The sequence below is a fragment of the Urtica dioica genome, chromosome 1, assembly GCF_054948205.1.
Source record: "Urtica dioica subsp. dioica isolate 48M chromosome 1, U.dioica_male_clone48M_v1_H2, whole genome shotgun sequence".
Taxonomy (NCBI): Eukaryota; Viridiplantae; Streptophyta; class Magnoliopsida; order Rosales; family Urticaceae; genus Urtica; species Urtica dioica.
The window spans coordinates 7,795,563-7,813,880 of record NC_142756.1 but is presented as its reverse complement, the minus strand read 5'-3'; the positions used below and the strand labels follow the sequence as shown (position 1 = coordinate 7,813,880).

Sequence of the window (18,318 nt, the reverse complement as noted above, 5' to 3'; positions counted from 1 at the left end):
AGAGCTAAATTAAAACGTTTGCACAAGAATTCATCACAAACTCTCGTTGTTGTTCGTATGTAAAAAACGTTTGCACGAAAAATCATCACCAACTCATAAATTTATATAAAATCTTATTAACATCAAAATTAATCTTATTAAATAATTTTGATTGACAATAATTTTGATTTTTCCACTCAAAGGTTCAATTAGCATATTTAAAAAAGGATTATTCAAAAGGATCAGATCCATTAGATACATATATACTCACATACATAAACTAAGAAAACAGTCAGTGCTTGCATCACTACATGTGCGTGCAACGGTGCACAAGTCCCCACCAATAGACTTCATTCCTCTCCCCAGAATCGGGTCAACATGTCTTTGTTACAAACGATCGACATAAAATAATAAATATATATACAGTAACGGAGCCAGTATAAGCCCAGTAGGGGCTTAAACCCCCTCAAATTTTTTTTTGCACTTTTTGCCCATTTTTAAAAAAAATTACATTTTTTTCCCTTGAAAATTTATACTTTTGGCCCAATTTTTATAAATTTTTTACAATCAAGCCCCCCCTGAATTTTTTTTTTCAAATTAGCCCCCTGATGGGCTTTTCTGGCTCCGTCACTGTATATACATATATACATATATATACATATATATACATATATATACATATATACATATATATACATATATACATATATACATATATATATATATATACATATATATATATTTATATTAATGATCGACATGAATTGAACTTGTTATTTTAATAAAAACTTGAACCTGTCACGCGTCCCTTGACCATACTGAAGAGTCTCTCTATGAAGATATGAAATTTGTTGATTTGGACGACAACTAGAAAACATGCCAGCATATAGATAGTCAACAAATCACTATATCAGGAAAGGAATATTCATACATATAATATATGTACACACATATACGTCCCTTTTAATTAGAATCTCTTTCCACGACACTAAAAGTACCCTATATGCAGCTATGCTCGTAGATATATTAAACAAAAAAAAAAAATCAAAGAGTTTGAACATTTGTGTCATGTTTATCTTGTATATAAGTCTGCAATCTTGATACTACCAATATTTACCGAAACTTGCTTAGTTTTCTCGTACAAAGCCAATTTCAGTTTCATATAGTCAAAGTTTTTTCTCTTGCTAAGGAAGAAAATGGCAATTAGTGCAAACCCTAGAGGGGATTATTATAAAATTGCAAATAGATTGGTTTTGTTCTGGATCGTGTCCTCAATGCTCTTCACGAGCTTAGAGGGACGTAATATTCCTCTTCAGCACCATGATCATCATCTACTTCACGTAACACGACAGAGCATAGGGGACAACCAAGTTAAGCTGTTGCAAAGACTTGGTTTCAATGATTTGGCTAAAATAGTGGATTTTTCACCGAGAAGATCTCTTGCTTTCGCTGAAAGAGTCGCCCCCGGTGGGCCCGATCCACAGCACCATTAGTAGGCAATGACACACAATCGATGATCGACCACCTTTTTTTGTTTGTTTTTTTGTTTTTGTTTTTGTTTTTATATTTTTTTCTTTATTTTTTTAAATGTCGTAAGCGAGTACGTACTCTGGAGTTACGAACTTAAGTGACATGAACTTGTTCAGTTGATTTCTGTTAAATGTGTGACCAGACTGTTGTATGTGGAAGAATCGAGTTGTGATCAATCATCCAGTTACGTAACATAGAGCTGTGATTAATGTTAAACTGCTGCTTTAAGTTTGTTAGGTTGAATATGAAATGTGAAAAAAGAAATGCAAAAAAGTCCCAAACAATGAATATCTCACGTACTTATAGCTATGTCTTGCACATGTACACGTAGATGCTGCACGTACGGGTGGATGAAAGTATATATATATATATATATGCGAGCCGCCTTAGTCAATTTCCTTTATATGCTTACTTATAAATTTCCCAGTTTGATAAGTACTAACGACAAATTCGAAACAATATCTTTAAGTATTATGGAGGAGCATCATTATTACTTATTATAGTAAGTTTTGATGTTAAAATAAAAAGATAGGGCTGCTGGGCTGCTTCAGAAAGTATAGCCACCAGATACGAGTAAATTTATTATTTTCGAAGTTTCTTTTCTTTGAAGTTCGTTGTCTATATGACCATTATACTATCTGTTTTTGTTTCTTTCCCAATAATATTATACTTAACAGTAATTCACTTATAAGGGGAGTCAGTTCTCAATGTTTTGCAAACCCATATATATGCACTTGATAGACGATTAAGAGGTATTTCTCTGTAGTTTAAATATTCTTAATGTTATTTTTAATATTAAAACTATCAGTAGATCTTTATGATATATTTATGTCATGAAGCAATCCAAATCGTCTAGGTGTACAGTACACGCGTGGCCACCACAGACAAATATTTATGTGTCAATCTTATTAAAACGAAACAAAAGATACTCAATATCTAATGGTTCATTTAACCTTTGATCAGGACTTCGGATTAACTCGATCAAATCCTAACACTAACAAGTGGACCAGAAGTGGATATAGCATTTTGAAGATATATATATATATATAACATAGAAAAAACGAAACTGGATCATGATATTTATTTATGACCAACACTAACACTAAAGGTTAAAGCATCATATGTAATATCATAATGTTGGATAAATGACAATATAGCTTATATACATAATACCTAATTTTTCGATTTGATATATTAAAATACTACTTTTTTTAACAGAAAAAATAACGAAGGTCACATTTTAGGACCCCCCGTAAGCATAAATTCCGTTAAATAGCACGTGAATGCTAAATTTAAAATAACGAGTATATAAGTGTATAAACCAAAATATATTAGATATTTATGCCGCAATTACTCTCGCTATAATAATAATCATTATATATGTGATTATTTTAAAAAAAAATTGGCCAGATAAGCCTTTAAAACAGTGGCAATTGTGTTTTAGCCAACGTTTGGTTAATTTTTTGTAAATGGCCATTGCGCCTACGTGGCAGGAAATTAACTGCTTTTTTGTTACTGAATTGCCCTTATTAATTGCGCATTCATTTTTAAATTGAGGCAGTTTTAATTTGAAATTTGAAATGTACCGAAATGGTTTTTATTTTCGGAATAAACTTTTTTTGGAAAGCAGTTATTGCATTTTAGTTATGTTGGACGTGTGTTTTGGTCTGTGTATATCGGCATTAATGGTAATGATTCCCTGAAATTCTGGACGTGTAAATGGAAATTTTCACGTTAATTGATTTGTCAGCTTATTTACAATACAAATAACCTGTAAATAAATTTTATATTTATTGTCCATTAACACACCGGTGAAAATGAAAATTAAAAAAATTAAAAATGAAAATGAAAATATTCTTCACCGCACCACACCGGTGAGGTGAGTGACAGTTTGTTTGGAGTCCAAAAATGGCGGCCGCGACGGCTTCCTTGTCCTGCCACCGCCTCGCGCCGCCGATCCCGATCCTCAACCCGCAGCGAATCCTCAAAACACTCTCTTCTTCTCCTCCTATGATCACTCGCCGGAATCTCCGTCGCCACGTCCGCGTTTCCGTCGCCGAGAACGAGCAGAAACCCTCGGCCGTGGAGTGCGTCGGGACTGGCACCGACGTCGAGTGCTCGATCTCGTCTCCGCCGCCGGAAATGGAGGATCGGCCGCGGAGGAGCGGCGGATTCGGATTCTCGGCGGAGGAGGCGTGGGTGTGGGCGGTGGTGAGTGCGTCGTTCAACATATGCCACATGGACACCTTAATTTTTTGTTGAACTTTGACCCGCCACAGCGCCTCTTGCTTTCAGGGATTCCTTGCTCTCGGGCTTCAGAAAACCTCGGCCGGTCTCGGCAGTGTAAGTAATGCTCTGAAGATTTTGGTATCTTCTCTATTAATTACAGAGCGTCATAATAACTGAGGTAGTTATTAGCCTAAATATTGAATTAATTAATATATTTTGTAGGCTTTTTGGGCGGGATCGGTTTATATATGATAGGTGCGTTAATCACGCGTAAACTCCTATCTCCCGAGCTTAAATCCAACGAGTTCTCAAGGAATTTGATTATCTCTAGAGTGTTTTTGATGGATTTTCAGGTCTATATGGGTTTTACTAGTGTTTGGGGTCTCAACATGGAAAAATATGTTAATCGGAGTCAAAACGGAGCAAAAACGAAGAAAAGAAGTGTCAAAAACATTTTTTGACAACTCCGCGCGCCGCGAGGTCCATTTCGCGCGCCGCGCGGAGTGGGAAGTCTGAAGCCAAAACCACAGAGTCTTCCGCGCGAACCGCGCGGAAGCGAAATGAAGGACCGCGCGGCGCGCAGGGTGAAGCGCGCGGCGCGCGGTCATTCTGACAGGCCTCGTTCATTTCGATTTTTGTAGCGAATCTCAGCCATTGGATGAGATTGGAAGGCTTAGATTGCTCCGAAAACAAGTCCACTAAACCCTAAAAAGACCAATACTTTAAGAAGAGGAGGGAGCAAGGGTTTTAGGGTGTGCTATGAAGAACAACTTTTCATTTCTCTTAGTTTTTATTAGTTTTTCCAGAAAATTTCCAGCAGTTGTTCAAACTTTGTAGCTCAAATTTGAAGACAAGGAATTAAGTTGCTGAGTTCTACCATTGCTACGACTTTAAAATAGTGTTCTATCCTCTAATCCCTATCTCTTACTTTTTTTATTCAAGTATGATGTCTTTTGTTTCATTGTTCTTGTGTTCATCTTTATGTATGTTCATTGTCATAGTCATCATTATGAACTAATTGCATGTAGGGCTATGGTGTAGTGGGTTCATTATGATGTAGGATTCAAGATAATAGAATTGTTAGGTTGTTGTTTTTCTCATCACTTTTTGCTTAATCCACAACTATGCTTAATGCTTGTATGAATGTCATGAACTCATGCTTGTTTTATGTTCAACTCTAATGCTTGAGAAAGATTAGGTTGTTGTGTTTTTGTGTGGGTTACTAGAATTCATTCCTAGGCTAGATATAGCTAGGTTGTTCTAGACTCGTGATAATATTCTTGTTCTTTAATGCTAGCCGTGCTTGTTAGGAGTTGAGATCGAGAGATGATATTCCGGTATCGGTTTAGGTTGTTAGATGCTTGAGAGAGATCTATGAATTCGATTAAAGTGAGTATGAGTAGTGAAAAATGTGAATTTCAATAGCTTATTTCTTTTCTTAATTTTGCGAATCCAAGTTGTTTTGTGAACCCATGAACCATAGTCCTTCCCTTTATCCAATAGAAATTTTGTGCATCAAGTTATTTAATTTTGTGACGTGTTAGTTAAATTTTGTGACAACAATCTTATCAAATATATTTAGTTCTATATTAGCTTGTGAATCTTGAATCTTCAATTTAGCTAGTCCTCGTGGGTTCGACTCGTTCTTACGATTTATTACTATTGCGACCACGTGCACTTGCGTGTGCGAGAAAATTCGCAACAAGTTTTTGGCGCCGTTGCCGGGGATTAGTTCTAAATTGCAATTCGACTCATAAGCTTCTATTTGAACTTTCTTTTATTTTTGTTTTCTCATCTATTTTCGTGTTTCCTTGTGAAGGTGTATGCAAAAAGACGGTGAATCCAGCCTCCTACCGATCGATCCCAAAATCGAAAAGACGTGCAAGCGAAACCGGAAGGCAAAACAACAAAGGATCGAGGGAGCCACAATGGCCGAGGAGCGACCTCTTCTCGACTACGTCCTACCTACCACAAATGGGTATCGTCCGGCCATTGTTAGTCCAGCCATTGAGAACCGGGGCTTCGAAATCAAAACCGGGATGCTCAACATGATTCAACAAAACCAATTCGCTGGAGGCCCTACCGAAGACCCGAACGAGCACCTCGCCAACTTCAACGAGCTATGCGGCACATTCCACATCCAGAACATAAGCGTTGATGCAATCCGACTCCGCTTGTTCTCATTCTCCCTTCGCGATCGAGCGAAGATTTGGCTGCAATCCTTGCCCGCCGGCTCCATCACCACTTGGGAAGAACTTTGTGCCAAATTCCTTGCAAAGTTCTTCCCGTTCGAGAAGACAGCCCGGTTGAAGAATGCGATCCACAGTTTCGGGCAATGGGAGGGGGAGTCTTTGCATGAGGCATGGGCGCGCTTTAAAGAAATGCTGAGGAAATGCCCTCACCATGGGATAGCCTTGCCGGATCTACTACAAACATTCTACTATGGTCTCATCACCTCGACAAAGACCTTAGTTAACACCGCCGCGGGAGGCACGGTGCTAACTAAGACGCCTTCGGAATTCCATGACTTGCTTGAAGAATTGGCTCGTTCCAACGAGCAATGCCCGGTAGAAAGAAGACTCATGAAGCCCGGTCCCGCGACCGCACACGCTACCACATCCGGAGACAAATCGGAAGAGTTGAAAGAAGTGCTAGCACAAATGGCGGAGCTTAACAAACAGCTCAAAGAGATGAAAGTGGCAGCCAAGGTCACACAAGCCGCACCGGAGCCATGTTTTTGGTGTAATGGGGCTCATTTCACCGACGATTGCCCTCAAGCCAATGACGTACATGCCGAGCAAGCCAACTACGTTAACAACTACAATAACCGGGGCCAATATCACAACACCAACAACAACTACAACAATGGAGGTCGAAACAACAATTACAACAATCAAGGATGGAGAGGATCTCAACAACAACAACAAGGGTTCGGGGACAATCAACCTTCACCGGCGTACCACAACCAAAATCAAGGGCAGCCACAACAACAACGGGGGTTCCAACCTCAACAACAACCAATTCAGCCCATGCCCAAGATCGAGCCAAATGACATGTTCCTAGCATTCATGAATAGGACAACGGCAATCATGCAAAATCAAGAAACCGCGCTCCAAAATCAAATGGCGTTGATCCGGAATATCGAAACACAAGTGGGTCAAATTGCTCAAGCTCAAAGCAATAGACCACAAGGGAACCTTCCAAGCAACACCAACGTCAACCCGAAGGACCAATGCAACGCAATCACTCTTCGCAGCGGGTTAGTGGTTGAGAGTTCAAACAAGGGGAAAGAAAAAGAAGGAGACGGTGCATCATCATCAACGCCACCACAGCCCATGCCTACCTCCTCGACTCCCTTGCACGCCCCCGTGCCATTTCCTCAACGGCTCAAGAACAACAAGCTCGACGAGCAATTCGGGCGGTTTGTTGAGATGCTCAAACAACTCCGAGTCAACATTCCGTTCGCCGACGCCATCGTACAAATGCCGAGCTATGCGAAGTTCATGAAAGACATCCTTTCCAATAGGCGCCGGATCGACGATTGTAGCACAATCACACTCTCCGAGGAGTGCAGTGCTATAATCCAAAGGAAGCTTCCACCAAAAATGAAAGATCCGGGAAGTTTCACCGTACCATGCGCCATAGGGGACCTCTACTTCGAGAAGGCGTTGTGTGACTTGGGAGCTAGCATCAACCTCATGCCATTCTCCATCTTTCAAAAGCTTGGTATCGGAGAAGTGAAATCCACGCGAGTGACGCTCCAAATGGCGGACCGATCCATCAAATACCCAAGAGGCATCATCGAAGACATCCTTGTCAAGGTGGATAAGTTCATCTTCCCCGCCGATTTCGTGGTGCTAGACATGGAGGAAGACACAAATATCCCTATCATATTGGGAAGGCCATTCCTAGCTACCGGAGGAGCCTTGATCGATGTCCAAAAAGGCGAACTCAAGTTAAGGGTGCAAGATGAGGAAGTCGTCTTCAACGTCTTCAAAACCATGAAATACCCGAAAGAGAGCGACGATATATTCCGGGTCGATTTTTGTGAGGCGGTCATTGACGACTATTCTTGCCGCTCGGATGAGCCCCTTGAGGTATGTCTTCTTAACTCGTGTGATTCCGCTAACGAAATTGTTACTTGTGCAGCCTTAGAATACGCGAATTACATGGATGGGTTCGAGCCCAATAGAAGGAAGTATTTCGAGGAGCTAGGAGAAAGCCCGAAGCCACGCAAACCATCCATCGAGGAGCCTCCGGAGATCGAGCTCAAGGAGCTGCCTTCTCATCTCCGTTACGCCTTCCTTGGAGCTGAGAAGACTCTCCCGGTCATCATATCCGACCACCTCACCGGCGAACAAGAAGACAAGTTGTTGCGAGTGTTGCGATCCCATATGCCGGCAATTGGATGGACTCTTTCCGACATCAAGGGAATTAGTCCATCTTTTTGCACGCATCGCATCCTCATGGAAGACAACGCCCGTCCCTCCATCGAACATCAACGAAGGCTCAATCCGGCAATGAAGGAGGTGGTGCGCAAAGAGATATTGAAGTGGCTCGACGCCGGAGTAATCTACCCAATCTCTGACAGCTCGTGGGTTAGCCCGGTCCAATGCGTCCCAAAGAAAGGAGGAATGACGGTGATTCGAAACGACAACAACGAACTTATCCCGACTCGCACCGTCACCGGCTTCCGAATTTGCATGGACTACCGAAAGCTCAACACCGCCACCCGAAAAGATCACTTTCCGTTGCCCTTCATCGACCAAATGCTTGACCGCCTTGCCGGCCACGAATATTATTGCTTCCTCGACGGCTACTCCGGATACAATCAAATCGCCATCGCCCCCGAAGATCACGAGAAAACAACATTCACGTGTCCGTATGGCACATTTGCCTTCCGGCGAATGCCCTTCGGCCTATGCAACGCACCGGCTACATTCCAAAGATGCATGATGGCCATCTTCTCCGACATAGTCGAGCGCACTATAGAGGTATTCATGGATGACTTCTCTGTTTTCGGTGCTACTTACGACGTTTGCCTTGAGAATTTGTCCAAGGTGTTAGATCGATGCGTAGAAGCCAACCTCGTGCTCAATTGGGAGAAATGCCATTTCATGGTGAAAGAAGGGATTGTTCTAGGCCATCGGGTCTCCGCACAAGGGCTGGAAGTAGACCGAGCAAAGATTGCCACGATCGAGAAACTACCTCCACCAATCTCGGTCAAAGGTGTGCGGAGCTTCTTGGGGCATGCGGGTTTCTACCGGAGGTTCATCAAAGACTTCTCGAAAATCACAAAACCTCTTTGTGGTCTCCTTGAGAAGGATGCAAAGTTCATCTTCACCAACGAGTGCATGGAGGCATTCGTCACACTCAAGAACAAGTTGAGCACCGCCCCGGTGATAGTGGCACCCGATTGGAGCGAGCCGTTCGAGATGATGACCGATGCGAGCGATTTTGCCGTAGGAGCAGTTCTTGGGCAGCGAAGACGAAGAGCCTTCCACGCAATCTACTACGCAAGCCGAACCCTCAACGATGCCCAAATCAACTACACCACAACCGAGAAGGAGCTCCTTGCGGTGGTCTTTGCCTTTGACAAATTCCGACCTTATGTCATTGGCAATAAGACCATCGTCTACACCGATCATGCGGCGATCTGACACTTGATGGCGAAGAAAGATGCAAAGCCGCGGCTCATTCGATGGATCCTCCTCCTCCAAGAATTCGACGTGGAGATCAAAGACAAGAAAGGGACGGAGAATCTCGTAGCCGACCACCTCTCACGCCTAGAAGACCTCACCCACATCCATGACCAAAAGGTGCCTATCGACGACAATTTCCGAGACGAAAAATTGCTAGCCGTGGAGAAGGTGGCAACACCATGGTACGCTGACATCATCAACTTCTTGGTGAGCAACAAGATGCCTCCGGACTACAACCACCACCAGAAGAAGAAATTCCTCTCCGACGTTCGACGATACTATTGGGAAGAGCCGATCCTCTACCGGCAGTGCGCGGATTCAATAGTCCGCCGATGCGTGCCCGACGACGAGATGCTCTCCATCCTCAAACATTGTCATTCCCTAGAGTGTGGAGGACATTTCGGGCACAATCGTACAGCGGCTAAGGTGCTTCAAAGCGGCTTCTTTTGGCCGAACCTCTTCCGAGATTGCCGTAATTTCGTCATGTCGTGCGACCGATGCCAACGGACGGGGAACATCTCGAACCGGAACGAGATGCCATTGAAGAACATAATGGAGATAGAGCCGTTCGATGTTTGGGGGATAGACTTCATGGGACCGTTCCCACCCTCCTATGGAAACAAGTACATCCTACTCGCGGTCGACTACGTGTCCAAATGGGTGGAAGCAAAGGCTACTCCAACGAGCGATGGGAAAGAAGTGCTCCGCTTCCTCAAGCACAACATATTCATACGCCATGGCACACCGCGAGCAATCATAAGCGACGGAGGCTCCCACTTTTGCAATCGACAATTCGCTGCGCTCCTTGCAAAATATAGTGTCACTCACCGGAAGGCATTGGCGTATCACCCTCAATCCAACGGTCAAGCCGAAGTCTCTAACCGCGAGATAAAGAAGATCTTAGAGAAGACGGTGGGAAGCTCGCGCAAGGACTGGGCTCACAAGCTCGACGATGCTCTATGGGCGTACCGAACATCCTTCAAAACTCCAATCGGTATGTCCCCTTACAAACTAGTTTATGGCAAGGCGTGTCATCTTCCGGTGGAGCTCGAGCATAGAGCATTGTGGGCGATGAAGCTTCTCAACTTTGACCACGAGGCAGCCGGGAAACAAAGACTCCTTGAACTCAACGAACTCGACGAGTTCCGACACGACGCATTCGAGAACGCGAGAATCTACAAGGAGAAGACGAAGGCATGGCACGACAAACATATTGTGTCAAAAGAGATCAACCCGGGACAACAAGTCCTCTTATACAACTCCCGGTTGAGACTCTTTCCCGGAAAGCTCAAGTCAAGGTGGTCCGGACCATTCACGATCACAAAAACATTCACATCCGGCATGTACGAGCTTAAGAGTGCAAGTGGCGAGAAATTTATGGTGAATGGGCAGCGAGTGAAGCCGTACTATGGCGGCGTATTTGACAACGAGAGAATGGTGGCGTACCTCGACATTATCGCATAAAAAAATTGGTACCCCATCAAGCTATTGACGTTAACTAAAGCGCTTCGCGGGAGGCAACCCGTGTCTTCTTTCATTGCATCAAATTTGAAGTCATTTTGTTAAGAGTTTTTTATTTATTTATTTATTTTATTTTATTTCTTTGTTTGTTCTAAAAAAAAAAAAGCGTTTTCTCCAGAGTGTTACGCGTGGCCCGCGCGCTCAAAATTTTTTGGACCGCGCGGCGCGTGGCCCATTTCGCGCGCCGCGAGGTCCAAAAATTTTAAAGCGTCAAAGTCCAGAGTCTAACGCGCGAACCGCGAGATACCAATTTTTTGGACCGCGCGGCGCGCGAATCCGAGAAAACTGTTTTAAAAGAAAAAAAAAACGTGAAAATTCATTTCCCTCTCATTTCTTCTCCGAAAATTTTCTAACCCTAACTCATTTTCTCTCAAAATCTCAAAAAAATTTTCGAAATCAAACACATTTTTAGAGTTCTAATCACTTGTGCATCACATCCTAATCAACATTGTGGTGATTTTCTCCTTGAGTTCATTCTCATTCCTCAATTCATCTCCAAGATTTACAAGGTAACATCTCTAAATTGGTTTATTTTCGAAACTTCATGGTATATGGACGGTATGAGGGTGTTTGTGATGTTTATTTGGTTGTGGAAACTCCATTTGGGTGTTCATAATTTGAGTATTTTGATGAAATTGGCATGCACACTAAGTGTTCGACGAAATACCCGAGTGAAAATACTTGCACGAACATAGACATTTGAGATGTGAATTGTGAAATTTGTGTTTGAGAGGGGTAAATAAGTTCTGGATATAAGCATTAGACCCGACAACGTTCACTTATTACATGCTTCTTTGTGTAGATGCACCGAGCGTCATCGTCACGTGCCCAACCCAAGAGAGCCCGTCGAACAGGAGTCGCATTGCCTCGGCCATCGACATTGCTCGAGGGAGCGGGAGACGTGTGGGACGTCATCTCCAAAAAGGGGTTAATTCCCGAGCGCACCCTAGAGCCCACCCGACAATGCGGAGACATGGTGGCTCAAATCGAGGCTCTTGGGTGGGGAAAATTGTGCAACATCACCACCCCGGCATCACCGAAGCTTGTACGGGAATTCTACTCCAATCTCTCGGTGACGGAAGGCAATGTAGTTCGGGTCCGGAACGTAAGCGTCAACATCTCGCCGGCCGCTCTCAACGCATATCTCGGCATCCCGGAACCCGAGAATGACGACTACTTCAACCTCACGATCCAACCGCAATGGGAAGAGTGGATTCGTTTGCTTGCCTACCCCGGTGCCACGTACAAGATGAAGACCGTGCACGGCCAACTAGTCCCAAGCTTCCTCCCGATCTCGAGTGTCAACCGCTTTGCCAAGGCGTGGCAATACTTCATTTGTGCCTCAATTCTCCCAAACTTGCGGCCACACCAACTCGATCATCAACGACTAGCTCTATTGGCGTGCATCGTTGCGGGAAAAGGGATCAACATCGGGAGGCTCCTACGAGAAAGGTTCTTGTTCTGCGCGAGACATGACACCGATGTCACGCTTGGCCATGGCGGGCTAATCACGAAACTCTTCCTCGACGCCAGACTCAAACTTCCAAATTCCGAGCGACGTGCACAGCTTGGAGCCCCGATCAATGAGGAGAAGATTATGAAGCTGCCGCAATGGAAGCATGGGCAAGCACACCCACGCGGCTGGGGATTCATCGACGTCCCGGAACGCTATCAAGTGGGCCCCAACGCCTCCATCTTTGACGAGCCCGACGTTGACCAGCCACCGCCACCGAGCCGAGCCGAAGGACCACCGGAGGGGAACCAAGAGCTAATGGCCATGATGAACAACTTTGCGCAACAATTGGGCCGCATCGACGACAATGTGCTCACCCTCGGTAACCGGACTAACGTGCTTGGGAGCTTCCTCAACGATTTCGGGGAACGCGCACGGGAGCGGGACGAATTTCATCAGAGTGTCTACAACCAATGGACATCTCATCAACACCAACATTACGCCCCCCCTCCCGGTGCAAGTACCGGTGTCTATCCCGATGTCCCCGTCTACCCGGCCTACCAACAACCCCTCATGGAGCCATATCCTTTCTATCATCGATGGGAGCCAAGCCAATACGTTCCTCCCGAAGCCGACTATGACAACGATGACGAGGGCGAGGGCGAGGACGACGAGGAGGATGACGAGAACGAGTAGGGGAGTTCGACCACCCCCGCGAGGTATGTACTTTTCTCCCATTCTATTTACATTGAGGGCAATGTGTGTTCTAAGTTTGGGGGGGGGGGGGAAAGTTTTTCTTGCCTTGCGGGATGTGTTTGTACATAGATCGGATAGTTAATTTCATTTTCTTGTGTAATTTCTAGTAGAATTTATGCTCATTTGCCAATGATCCACTTGTGATAGCCAATGATATTAAAATCTTCAATCATAGATAGTGAAAATAGACCCATGTGCTACCTTGTGTGAAAGAAGTTTAGTGAGCTAGGTTGTTGCCAAAACTAGACCTAGAATTTTGTATGTCTCGAAGCTTAGGAAACCTTGAGGAGTAGTCTAGCCGAATGTTTGAAAGAGAACACCGAACGCACTAGAACCTTCTCCGATCTCTAATCGAAGCGAAATTAGGTGCACATCGATCTAGCGAGGATGATTTAGGCATTAGGTATAGCCCGTCAAGCCAAAAAGCCAACCCATGTTTGTTTATCCTTTAGAACCCACTCACAAAAGGCCAAACACTATCCATTCTCGATACTTAGTTAGAAAAAGCCGAGCCGATGATTTGAAAATCCCACAAAGAACCCCATTGACTTTAGCGACTTTTGAGTGACATGAGTGAATTCTTTCTATTTTATGACTTGCTCTCCGACTAGTCTCTATGTGTTTTATAGTCCGTTAGACACCACGCCGGTCGTTAGTATTTTTAATTCTATTGTTATATAAAAAATAAAAATAAAAAAGGAAAAGGAAAAAGAAAAATATATCTGAAAAAAAAAACAAAAAAAAAACAAAAACAAAAAAACAAAAAACAAAAAAGAAGAGAAAAATGTGTTATGTTGGCGTGGTGTTCTATGTCTTTAGAGACTTGTCGTGTGTTTTTGTTGAGTCGAAGTTTGGGGGGAAAAACAAGGGAAATAAAAACACTAAACGTGGGGATGGGTGAGTGAGTGAACTTCATGAGAGGGTTGTATGTTTGGGTGAGATTTGAGTCGCTAAAGTTGATGTTCAAGCCACTAAAATTTCCTTTCCGTACCTTTGACCTTACCTTGAACGTTACAAGCCTTTAAGACCTAATTGACGAGCTAGAAATGAGGTGTGCACATTAGTAGAGAGAAGAGAGAAGAGGAGGCATATGGTTGTGTCAAATTGAAACTAATTCCTATTCATTTTTGATTTTGTGTTCTCTTGATGACGGTTGGAAAGACTACGAGGCTAGGATTCCGAAAGTTCACGAGATGGTAAGCATTGTAAAATAGGTCTAAGGTGACATGAGCTTACAAGATTGCTTTCACATTTGGTAGTCCGTTTAAAAACTTGAAAAGGTGGGTTTTCATGTCTGTTGCAATCTGAGTTGAGGCATTGACAAGTGTTTGAGGCAATTTTTGAGCATTAGAATTCTATTCACATAGTTTAGTGTGTGTTTCATTTTCTTTTGTTACTTGAGGACAAGTCACAGTTTAAGTTTGGGGGGATTTGATAGGTGCGTTAATCACGCGTAAACTCCTATCTCCCGAGCTTAAATCCAACGAGTTCTCAAGGAATTTGATTATCTCTAGAGTGTTTTTGATGGATTTTCAGGTCTATATGGGTTTTACTAGTGTTTGGGGTCTCAACATGGAAAAATATGCTAATCGGAGTCAAAACGGAGCAAAAACGAAGAAAAGAAGTGTCAAAAACATTTTTTGACAACTCCGCGCGCCGCGAGGTCCATTTCGCGCGCCGCGCGGAGTGGGAAGTCTGAAGCCAAAACCACAGAGTCTTCCGCGCGAACCGCGCGGAAGCGAAATGAAGGACCGCGCGGCGCGCAGGGTGAAGCGCGCGGCGCGCGGTCATTCTGACAGGCCTCGTTCATTTCGATTTTTGTAGCGAATCTCAGCCATTGGATGAGATTGGAAGGCTTAGATTGCTCCGAAAACAAGTCCACTAAACCCTAAAAAGACCAATACTTTAAGAAGAGGAGGGAGCAAGGGTTTTAGGGTGTGCTATGAAGAACAACTTTTCATTTCTCTTAGTTTTTATTAGTTTTTCCAGAAAATTTCCAGCAGTTGTTCAAGCTTTGTAGCTCAAATTTGAAGACAAGGAATTAAGTTGCTGAGTTCTACCATTGCTACGACTTTAAAATAGTGTTCTATCCTCTAATTCATATCTCTTACTTTTTTTATTCAAGTATGATGTCTTTTGTTTCACTGTTCTTGTGTTCATCTTTATGTATGTTCATTGTCATAGTCATCATTATGAACTAATTGCATGTAGGGCTATGGTGTAGTGGGTTCATTATGATGTAGGATTCAAGATAATAGAATTGTAAGGTTGTTGTTTTTCTCATCACTTTTTGCTTAATCCACAACTATGCTTAATGCTTGTATGAATGTCATGAACTCATGCTTGTTTTATGTTCAACTCTAATGCTTGAGAAAGATTAGGTTGTTGTGTTTTTGTGTGGGTTACTAGAATTCATTCCTAGGCTAGATATAGCTAGGTTGTTCTAGACTCGTGATAATATTCTTGTTCTTTAATTCTAGCCGTGCTTGTTAGGAGTTGAGATCGAGAGATGATGTTCCGGTATCGGTTTAGGTTGTTAGATGCTTGAGAGAGATCTATGAATTCGATTAAAGTGAGTATGAGTAGTGAAAAGTGTGAATTTCAATAGCTTATTTCTTTTCTTAATTTTGCGAATCCAAGTTGTTTTGTGAACCCATGAACCATAGTCATTCCCTTTATCCAATAGAAATTTTGTGCATCAAGTTATTTAATTTTGTGACGTGTTAGTTAAATTTTGTGACAACAATCTTATCAAATATATTTAGTTCTATATTAGCTTGTGAATCTTGAATCTTCATTTTAGCTAGTCCTCGTGGGTTCGACTCGTTCTTACGATTTATTACTATTGCGACCACGTGCACTTGCGTGTGCGAGAAAATTCGCAACAAGTTTTTGGCGCCGTTGCCGGGGATTAGTTCTAAATTGCAATTCGACTCATAAGCTTCTATTTGAACTTTCTTTTATTTTTGTTTTCTCATCTATTTTCGTGTTTCCTTGTGAAGGTGTATGCGAAAAGACGGTGAATCCAGCCTCCTACCGATCGATCCCGAAATCGAAAAGACGTGCAAGCGAAACGGGAAGGCAAAACAACAAAGGATCGAGGGAGCCACAATGGCCGAGGAGCGACCTCTTCTCGACTACATCCTACCTACCACAAATGGGTATCGTCCGGCCATTGTTAGTCCAGCCATTGAGAACCGGGGCTTCGAAATCAAAACCGGGATGATCAACATGATTCAACAAAACCAATTCGTTGGAGGCCCTACCGAAGACCCGAACGAGCACCTCGCCAACTTCAACGAGCTATGCGGCACATTCCACATCCAGAACATAAGCGTTGATGCAATCCGACTCCGCTTGTTCTCATTCTCCCTTCGCGATCGAGCGAAGATTTGGCTGCAATCCTTGCCCGCCGGCTCCATCACCACTTGGGAAGAACTTTGTGCCAAATTCCTTGCAAAGTTCTTCCCGTTCGAGAAGACAGCCCGGTTGAAGAATGCGATCCACAGTTTCGGGCAATGGGAGGGGGAGTCTTTGCATGAGGCATGGGCGCGCTTTAAAGAAATGCTGAGGAAATGCCCTCACCATGGGATAGCCTTGCCGGATCTACTACAAACATTCTACTATGGTCTCCTCACCTCGACAAAGACCTTAGTTAACACCGCCGCGGGAGGCACGGTGCTAACTAAGACGCCTTCGGAATTCCATGACTTGCTTGAAGAATTGGCTCGTTCCAACGAGCAATGCCCGGTAGAAAGAAGACTCATGAAGCCCGGTCCCGCGACCGCACACGCTACCACATCCGGAGACAAATCGGAAGAGTTGAAAGAAGTGCTAGCACAAATGGCGGAGCTTAACAAACAGCTCAAAGAGATGAAAGTGGCAGCCAAGGTCACACAAGCCGCACCGGAGCCATGTTTTTGGTGTAATGGGGCTCATTTCACCGACGATTGCCCTCAAGCCAATGACGTACATGCCGAGCAAGCCAACTACGTTAACAACTACAATAACCGGGGCCAATATCACAACGCCAACAACAACTACAACAATGGAGGTCGAAACAACAATTACAACAATCAAGGATGGAGAGGATCTCAACAACAACAACAAGGGTTCGGGGACAATCAACCTTCACCGGCGTACCACAACCAAAATCAAGGGCAGCCACAACAACAACGGGGGTTCCAACCTCAACAACAACCAATTCAGCCCATGCCCAAGATCGAGCCAAATGACATGTTCCTAGCATTCATGAATAGGACAACGGCAATCATGCAAAATCAAGAAACCGCGCTCCAAAATCAAGAAACCGGCAATCATGTATTATTTAAGTATATCAAATACAAAATAGTAGATATTTATGCTATTATTAACCCTTAGCTCAGTTTGAGTCTTGTAAAATCATTTTCAGTATCATTGTAAAATCGAAGCAATCAATTTTGAACGTGAACTTAGAACCAGTGAATTTTCTTATTATATTGTTGGAACCTTAAATAATTCATCATTCTGTCAATTTATTTACACCAATTAAAATTAAACTTCTAATTCGATTTTAGGCATCAAATAACCTTCCTTAAATATGCAGTTTTGAAGAAAACGTATAATTTAATCAATGATTTTTTGTACGAAATATTCAATTCAAACTAAGTATTTAACAAAATATTAAGATTTCATAAGTAAGTGCATTCTAACCACTTATACTGTAAAAATACTATTATACCCTTAGTGTAAAAATACTAATATACTCTTAATGTAAAAACCCTAAAATCGAAAACGAAAGAAGAAGACAGTGATGGCGGTGGTGATGACGATCGACAACGATATTGGCCTCAGAGATCGACGAAGATGGATATGGAAATCGAAGATGATAGTGACGAAAATTGACGGCGATGGCGTGAAAATTAGATTGCGTGGATCTGAGCTCTCGGATCATGATGGAGATCCGATCGGAATCCGGTGAGCTGTTCTGAGGCAAGAACGTGGTCAATCACATCGCTGGCGAGATTGGGAGGATACCATTGATCGTGACTTTCCGCAAGAACGTGGATGATTCGGATCTGTTGCGGTGGCAAAGGAGACGATCTAGGTCACATTAACACTGTGCCGCCTCAAAATTGTAACCCATCGGATTAGGTCTTGTTACTTAAA

At 43.2% G+C, this 18,318-nt stretch overlaps 1 protein-coding gene and 1 pseudogene across 1 annotated transcript; both read left to right on the top strand.

The window, feature by feature from the left end:
- Positions 1–994: 994 nt before the first annotated feature.
- Positions 995–1,725, top strand: LOC149406942 (uncharacterized). Its single transcript, XM_089628842.1, has one exon. It carries the CDS (start codon positions 1,176–1,178, stop codon positions 1,470–1,472), a length of 297 nt encoding a protein of 98 aa, XP_089484968.1. The 5' UTR covers positions 995–1,175; the 3' UTR covers positions 1,473–1,725.
- A 3,836-nt stretch (positions 1,726–5,561) lies between these two features.
- Positions 5,562–10,904, top strand: LOC149406941 (uncharacterized; annotated as a pseudogene).
- Positions 10,905–18,318: the final 7,414 nt, after the last annotated feature.